An 8775-nucleotide genomic window follows, 5' to 3' on the forward strand; every position below is an offset into this window, starting at 1 on the left:
CTGCTAACTGTTAATGTTGCTAACTCTGCTAGTGCTTCTAACTCTGTTAATGTTGCTAACTCTAATGTTGCTAACTCTGTTAATGTTGCTGATTCTGCTAATGTTGCTAACTCTGTTAATGTTGCTGATTCTGCTAATGTTGCTAACTCTGTTAATGTTGCTGATTCTGCTAATGTTGCTAACTCTGTTAATATTGCTAACTGTTAATGTTGCTAACTCTGCTAATGTCTGTCTCCCCTTGCGTAAAACTCAGCATTCGTTCGTATTTGTGTCTCCTCAGTTTCAGTTGTGATTTAAACTGTTCTGAACCTGACACTCTGCTAACACTTCCCTTAAAGACATCAATTTTGCAGCCAGAGCCGGTGTCCAAGGTGCACTTTAAACTGCAGGACAACAGGAATTATCCATATAGTTTTAAATGAACACATTTTAAATGTAACCTTTTTCAGCAGCGTTAGCAGTGCTAGCAGCATTAGCAGAATTAGCGTTTGCTTTTGTCCCCGGCTGCACAAACAGCAAAGACTGTGTTTGTTTCTGAATAACAATAATGTAAGTTTTAACATTTAAAATTCATTTTTTACATTAAGATTTAGAATTTACCTTTTAGACACAACATTTAACGTTTAGTAAAAATGAGCAACATGTAAGAACAGTGAACTAAATAATTAAACATCAGTGGACATGTAAAACCAGGACACTTGAAAAGGAGCTAAATAATGAAAATGTTTTAGTGACATTTTTTAACATTTTATTTAACACTTTGTGCCTCGTAGAAGAGATGATATATTTCTTTGATGTTCTTCTCTTCCTTCTGTTGCTTAAGAACAATTTTATTTCCACGCAGCTCTAAACAAAACCTCAACTGATGGAGAACGTTGGTTTAAATCCATTAAGCTACAGACAGACGAGAYTCTAATTACAATAAATTCACAGTGATAAATTAACTCCACCTCTTGATCCATTAAAAATAACTATTTTGACTTGATGCCACAGAAAACGTCCGGTTTATTTTATTCGACTCATTTCTGTCAAATGTTTTGGAAATCTGTCGAATCTAAACCAGTTAACTGATGTTAGTTTGTGATATTTTAAATTTTAGTTGAATTTAAACAGAAACCAGAGTTCTGAGTTGGTTAAACAATAAAAAAAATACAGCTTTTCTGTATTTTTAGACTTATTTTTAACTGAAAATGCTGCAGATTAGAACAAATAAATCGGCGGATCTTTGCGGGTGCCAGACAGGAAGTGGAAGGCTTGAAATAAARGAGGAGGACTGCACTCCTTCAGGTTTACGGTTGAATTTGTGTCAAAACAGCTAAAAAACAAACCCAAAGCTTCATTCTGACGCCGGGATAAGAGACCTGACGAGTCGAAGCGAGCGCCCGCGGGGCCGGACTGCGCCCGTCGCCCCGTCGGGCCGCGCGTTAAGAACACGGTGATGTTTAAGACGTTGGGCCTGAGGCGGCGGCGTGAGGCGCGACAGTGACGCGGTTAAAACTTTACAGAGCAGCTGGGGTCCCAGGGGTCCTCTAAAACCCCCCCTCTCCACGTCTGACAGCAGGAAGGAGCGTAGGAGGTCCAGTGGGTGGAGGAGGAGGAGGAGTCACTTCGGCACCAGGCCGCGGGATTGTGGGTAAAGAGGGGACGCTGGACTGGAGGGGCTGAAGGGAGACGTCGGGGTGCTGGACTTCTTTCCTGTTCTGGGCCGTCTGAGGGACAGAAAACAGGAGTTAAAGGAGGCGGGGCGGAGGAGGRGGGTTCTGGAAACCTTTTCTTACCCGGACTTTGGTTTCTTCAGGCTGCCGCCGGTGCCGGAGGGCGGAGCTGGTCCRGAGCTGCAGCGGAAGCCGGAGGCGTCCACCTGGATCTCGTCCTCGTCTCTGAGGGCGTCCTCCAGGGCTGCCGCCACCTTCGGGGCGATGACCGGCTCCTGGTACTCTTTGGTGGTCCGTCCCGGCAAGTCCATGTCCAGGATCAGGATGTTCTCGGCCTGAGGGGACGCAGCGGGAGCATCACAGAAAATATGTCGATAAAGCAAAAAATGCAAAGACCCACAAACCAGAGAGACCCGGGTCCTTCTGACATGGTTTCTATGGTGTGGTGTGAGGGCCAAAATMAAGACTATTGCTCAACCAGTGGTCGCTACATCCTTGTAGCAGGAGGCTGATGCCAGCTTATCAACTCTAGTTGCTAGCTTCTCCAACGCTAATGTCAGATTATCCATGCTAGCTGTTAGCCTCTCCAACGCTATCCATGCTAGTCGCTAGCCTTTCCAATGCTAACGTCAGCTTATCCATGCTAGTCGCTAGCCTTTCCAATGCTAATGTCAGATTTTCCATGCTAGTTGTTAGCCGCTCCAATGCTAATGCAGCTTATCCATGCTAGTTGCTAGCTTTTCCGATGCTAACACAATGAATAGTCTCCTTCTCATTTGTCAGCGGCCTCTCAGTTACCAGGGCCGGCCTATCATTAATCATTAATCAGATCAATAGCTGGTTTAGGAACAAATAAAGCCTCCTGCTACAAGAATGGAGCAACTGTTAGTTGCACAATAGTCTTAATTTTGGCCCTTATAGGTTTAGACTCATCGGTCTCTTTTGAACGTCTCCCTAAAGCTGGTCCCTGTCCCGACTCTGGTCTTACTGGACTTTAAAATTGAGACAAAAAAAAGACAAATATTCTGTTTGATTTGCGTTTTTCTCAGCCAGTTTTAAAGGCTCTCGTTCTCGAATAACAAAACTGTATTCTTGGTGGCGCACTTTATTTTGTTACTCACGTTGTGCCTGAAGAAAGATAAGATTCACAACTGGACTTTCAGAGCTGGACTTATTTATTTATGGCATGTAAGGTATTTTATTGTGAAGGGCTTTGTGACTTTTGTTTTTAAGTTTGTAGCAAATTGGAGAAAACGGTTGGGAGATATATAAAAAAAAATACCCATTAAAATGACGATTAATCCCCTGGACTCCTGATTTAAACCACTTTAACAAGAAAGACACACCATCTCTCAGTCTGTCTCATGTATGAACTTCAAACTATCAACTAGTTTTTAAATTATGATAATAAAACAGATAAAACCAGAGTTATAATAAATAATTTACAGCATTTTAAAAAATCCATATTTAAAGCATTGCAGCAAGAAAGAGATTCATGGAAAAAAAAACACTTCAATTCACCCTCTGGTCTTGCCTCTGACCCGCCAAACAAACAAAACCAACAACCTCCTTCTTAGTTGAGACCTGAAGTCATTTGACTTCGCTAAAAAAATCTAGAAGAAAATAAAAAGATGTGAAAAATGAATGTAGTTTGGTGGCGATGAAGAGCAGGAAAGAGCAATGAAGTTTATACTGAAGTGTGTTTTAAACCATACAGGGAAAAAGGGGTGTGGCCTACCTTGTATCTCATGTCGGGCCGCATCATCATGGCCACGTGAGCGTGGTGACTGAGGGGCCTCCTGTAGCCCACGGCTGAAAGAGGCCTGGACATCATCTGATGGTCGCTGCAGCAGAAAGGTTAGTTTTATGATTAAATACAGAAGAGAATAACTTCGGCGGGTTCAGTGATCAGCTTTTCTTTACACTTTTGTTTTAAACCGAGATGAAGCAGGATTAGAGTCTGATCCTGTTAACCTTTGGTTCAACTCTGGATTTTTAATTTAAATATCAAAGCTTTTTCATTCGTGAAACCTTCTTCCCTTTCTGGCTTTACAGAAAACAAGAACTTCTGTTTGAGATGAAACATAAGTCGTGTAACTGAGGTTTAAAACACTGTTTATTACATGTTTATTACACTTCAGACCCATCTGATAAGAATTTATTCTCCTACTTACTCCTCGATCCGAGTGATGGCCTTCAGCTTCCAGCACTCCTCCTCCTCGTCGAAGAAAGCTCTGTGGAGGATTTTGTTCTTCTCCTCTGACGGGATGAAGTTCTCGATGATCAGGTGCCTGAAAAAAGAAAACTCAGCTTTTATTGTGGAAAAAAAAACTGGAGCTTCAAGAAGGAAATGTTAAGAATTAGTGACGGACGTAAACAGATGTTTGTATCCTGTCGACATGAACAGAAATGTCAGAAGTTTAAGGTTCTTGATCTCTGTACTCAGAACTGGACAGAACATAGCATGTAGCATTTTTAGCAGCTAAACTTCATCAAAATAATTAAATAAAATTAAAATAACAAATACAAAAACTGGCTAAGTATATGGTAGAGAAAGTATTTGCTATTTGTTGTACTAACTTCAAACTGTATTTTTTAATACAAACCCAATTAAAGAAATGCTTTTATTCTGAAAGGGATGAACTGGAAGTATCATAAGTTAGAGCTATAACTGCTTTGGATTGGCAGATTTGACGCAGATGATCCCGCCCACCTTCAAATTAAACCAATAGAATCAAACTAACAAGAACTGAGTGACAGTCATCTTAGCAGTTAGCTTTTCCTTCCCTATTTATTTTATTTTTTTTTATCAGTTTAGCGTATTAGTGGTTAGTGAACCTAACCTTAACTGTGCCAAACAATGGTCCGGTCCAACAGGATCCCAAACACATTGGATCTGGTTTCATGTTGGATTTAGTGAGGACAACATTAAGCTTTTAAAACGACCTCAACTCGACTTCACTTAAAAAACTTTTGTGTCAAAACCCAACAAACTGAAATGAACTCTGTAAATTCAGTCMAACAGAAAACCTGGAGGTCTGGTTCCAACTGGCTAACATTTAACAGATAGATTTGAGTCTGTTTATAATCTGGATCCTGTGCAGAAAAACAGAAAACAAAATAAATTCAAAACAGATTTWAAAAACACTAAAGTTAGTTTTCTAATTAAAAATAGTTTCCAGCGAGTCGTTGAATGGTGGCTATAAACTCCTGATTGGTTTCTGGTTCCTACTTGAGTTTCAGTTCCCGGGTCAGCTCGTTCTGGGTCTGTTCGAAGTCCTGGCGCTCCTTMATGTGCGCCTCCTGGATGTCTTGTATTTCTGCTTTCACTGCCTGCAGCTTCGAAAACAGCTGGAAAAAAAGAAACACAGAGTTACTGTGACAGAAACAAAAGAGTCAAACCTTCAGAGCTGGAATCCAAACTTCACCTGGTTTATCTGCAGGACTGTTTATCTGCAGTGTTTATTCATGTATAAAGTTTTTTTAAATCATTTTACATGTTTTATTTTACTGTTGATGTTTCTGAAACCTTCACAGCTCCTATGTGAGAGTCTGTGTGCCTGAACYACCTGAGAAGATCTGTTGTTGGGGGAAATTAACTCCTGTAGGGTTTTCTGAGGCAGATAGGTCCCAGGTGACCAGTAAGACAAAGACAGATTCAGAATACCCATAAGGACAAGAGACAGGACCTGGGTCTCTGGGGCCCCACCCTGGAACCAGGCCTMGGGACAGGCTCATCTGCGAGTGACTTGGGCRGTGTCCAAATTCAGGGGCTGAATCCTGCAAAGGACTCAGTCTACCCAGTCCACAGAGCGAGGTCCATCTGCAGCCGCAGCCACTTCAAAACACGCCCCTCGTCTGCAACAAACCACTCCCACTTCAAACCACTCCCACTTCAAAACAAGCCCACTTCTAAACACGCCCCTCGTCTGCAACAAACCACTCCCACTTCAAACCACTCCCACTTCAAAACAAGCCCACTTCTAAACACGCCCCTCGTCTGCAACAAACCACTCCCACTTCAAAACACGCCCACTACAAAACACACCCCTTGTCTGCAACAAAACACACCCACTACAAAACACGCCCACTACAACACGCCCCTTGTCTGCAACAAAACAAGCCCACTACAAAACACGCCCCTTGTCTGCAACAAAACAAGCCCACTACAAAACACGCCCCTTGTCTGCAACAAAACAAGCCCACTACAAAACACGCCCACTACAAAATACGCCCCTTGTCTGCAACAAAACACGCCCACTACGAAACACGGCCACTACAAAACACGCCCATTACAAAACACGCCCCTTGTCTGCTACAAACCACACCCACTACAAAGCACACCCCTTTGTCTGTAACAAACCACGCCCACTACAAAATATGCCCCTTGTCTGCTACAAACCACGCCCACTAAAAACCATGCCCCTTGTCTGCTACGATATATAAACATTATATGTATATTATTATTTTTATATATACTCTTTTTTTTTTACCTTTTTCAGCTTCTTGGTTTTGATGTCGACCTCCTGCTGGAGCGAGCTGTACGTCTCCTTCAGCTCCAGAGTTTCTTCGTCGCGGCTCTCCATCTGCTGCTGCATCTCTCGCTCCCGACGTTTCTGACAACGAAAAACACAGAAACGTTCAAGAGTCCGATATTTATTACTGATCTAACGGATACTGAGCTAACGTTTTGTGTGGTAGTAGCTGAGAGTCGTTTCCAACAGATCCTCTGATAACTTGTAGATCTGGTTTTAAAACGTTCAGGTTGACGTCTGATATACGTTACAAGGAATGCTGCTTTTATCGTACTTTGCAGAAATCTGGTCTCTTATTTTGAAAGTTTTTTACCTGTTCGGCGATTTCATGCCTCTTCTGCTCCAGGATCCTCTGCTGCTCGTTGGTGTGATCCACGATGTTCTTCCCGCCGACGAGGAGCTTACTCTCCATGGCCTGGATGCAAGGACACAMCAGAACGGCGTCAGGAAGTCAGATTTAGGGTCAGTGAGGGGTTAAAAATCCTCACCCACCTTAACTTTAGCTGCTAGCATCTCTCCGGCCTCCTTCTCTCTCCTCAGATCTTCCAGTTTTCTCTCCTTCTCCTTCACCAGCCGAGCTTTGTCGTCGGCCACGAGACTGTGGTCCTCCATGATGGCCTTCCTCTCCCTCTCCAGCTTCTCCTGCTGCTCCCGCCAGTAGTCGCCGCCCTCTTCGTCGTCGTCCTCCGTCTCGCCGTCCTCCTCGTTGCTCCCGTCCCTCCTCCTCTGCCTCCTCCTCTTCTTCTTGCCCACGCGTTTCTCCAGCTGCTCCTTCAGCCGGGCGATTTGCTCCTGGAACTCGCGGAGCAGGGCGTCCTTCGGGTCCTCGTTGATGCGCGGCTTGTTCTTGATGTTCTTGGCCCTGTTGGCGTAGCGCAGCGTCGTCAGCGTCTCCTCCAGGTTGTAGGATGCCGGGCCGATGTTGGCCACCATCACGGTGCGGGCGTTGCCCCCCAGCGAGTCCTGCAGCAGACGGGTCAGCTTGGAGTCTCGATACGGGATGTGGCTGCTCCTGCCGTCCACCAGGGCCGAGATGACGTTRCCCAGAGCCGAGAGCGACAGGTTGATCTTCGTCGCCTCTTTCAGTCTCTCCCCCTGAGCGCCGGTCTTCGTCTGCCGTTCGCTTCCCGCCAGATCCACCAGGTTGAGCTTCCCGACCCGGATGTGGTTCTCGCCGTCCACGCCCAGCTCGCTGCACTCCACCGTGATGACGAAGATGGCGTGCGAGCGCGAACTGTGCTCGTTCATGTTGGTGGAGCCCACCGAGCGGTTCTGGTTGCCCACGTTCATGACGTGCTCGATCTCGCGGACGCTCTTGGTGACGAACGACGATAGGTCTTTGACGTACACCCCGGTGTCGGGCCGCTCCCGGAGCTCCAGGCGGCGCGCCTGGTCCTGGGAGAGCAGGTCCCGGATCTCCTCCTGGTAGATCTCCAGGTACGACGCTCGGACCAGGTACTGCTGGTTCTGGGAGCGCGAGATGTGCGTGAAGATGTGCTCGAAGGAGTTGGGGATGACTCCCCTGCGCTCCAGGTCGTTTTTGATCCCCTCCATGGTGTAGGTCTTCCCCGTTCCCGTCTGCCCGTAAGCGAAGATGGTCCCGTTGAAGCCGAGCAGAACCGACTCCACCAGGGGCCTGAAGGTTTCGTCGTACAGGTCAATCTGCTTGGAGTTCCAGTCGTAAACCGAATCGAAGGTGAAGACTTTAGGGAGCTCGCCGGCGTCTCGGGGGTTCCTGACGATGATCTGGCCCAATTTGACGTCGACAGAGACAACCCGGCCGAAGCCCGCAGACCGCTCCTTCTCGTTCATGGGGCGACACCGAACCACCACTTTGACGGACTCCGAGCTCTTGCTCTTCGACATGATGATGAGCAGAGAAGCCGACAGAACTCGCCGCTTGGCACCTCAGATCGTCCGGCTGCAGCTTCAGGAACAGATCGTTGAGAGAATCCTCCACATCTGAAACATCTGGATAAACACAAACAGGAAGTAACGTCAGTGACATTTTTACAACCAAACAGGAAGTAACGTCAGTGACATTTTTACAACCAAACAGGAAGTAACATCAGAGACATTTTTACAACCAAACAGGAAGTAACATTTTTATGACCAAACAGGAAGTAACATCAGTGACATTTTTACGACCATACAGGAAGTAACGTCTGTGACATTTTTACAACCAAACAGGAAGTAACGTCTGTGACATTTTTACAACCAAACAGGAAGTAACGTCTGTGACATTTTTACGACCATACAGGAAGTAACGTCAGTGACATTTTTACGACCATACAGGAAGTAACGTCAGTGACATTTTTACAACCAAACAGGAAGTAATGTCTGTGACATTTTTACAACCAAACAGGACGTGACATCTGTAATATTTTTACACCTGGTTGTTCGTAAACTGAGAAGCGTTTGTCATATTTTAGGTGATCTTTTAAAGCCATTCTTTAATCATTAGCTGCTGATTGTAGCTGATCATTTTCAGAAGAATATGTTCTTGTTTATGAAATCACTTAGCACAGACCTAATAAATTATTCAAACATTAAAAACAGGCGGTGGAGCCAATGTTGCAGCTAAA

The 8775-nt window shown here is 45.1% G+C and overlaps 1 protein-coding gene across 1 annotated transcript in view; it reads right to left on the minus strand.

Annotated features, from left to right (window-relative positions):
- Nucleotides 1-731: 731 nt before the first annotated feature.
- The window catches only part of kif3b (kinesin family member 3B), a 9242-nt gene continuing 1198 nt past the window's right edge, over nucleotides 732-8775 (minus strand). Inside the window, exons 2-9 of the mRNA XM_014016320.1 lie at nucleotides 6683-8161; nucleotides 6504-6605; nucleotides 6149-6271; nucleotides 4888-5006; nucleotides 3830-3946; nucleotides 3394-3499; nucleotides 1779-1990; nucleotides 732-1709 (exon numbers count right to left, since the gene is read on the minus strand). Of these exons, the coding sequence (XP_013871774.1) occupies nucleotides 1604-1709; nucleotides 1779-1990; nucleotides 3394-3499; nucleotides 3830-3946; nucleotides 4888-5006; nucleotides 6149-6271; nucleotides 6504-6605; nucleotides 6683-8056 (2259 nt within the window). The 5' untranslated portion in view covers nucleotides 8057-8161 and the 3' untranslated portion in view covers nucleotides 732-1603. The remainder of the gene's footprint in view (nucleotides 1710-1778; nucleotides 1991-3393; nucleotides 3500-3829; nucleotides 3947-4887; nucleotides 5007-6148; nucleotides 6272-6503; nucleotides 6606-6682; nucleotides 8162-8775) is intronic.

Source organism: Austrofundulus limnaeus, unplaced genomic scaffold (assembly GCF_001266775.1).
Source record: "Austrofundulus limnaeus strain Quisiro unplaced genomic scaffold, Austrofundulus_limnaeus-1.0 Scaffold142, whole genome shotgun sequence".
In the NCBI taxonomy this organism is placed as follows: domain Eukaryota; kingdom Metazoa; phylum Chordata; class Actinopteri; order Cyprinodontiformes; family Rivulidae; genus Austrofundulus; species Austrofundulus limnaeus.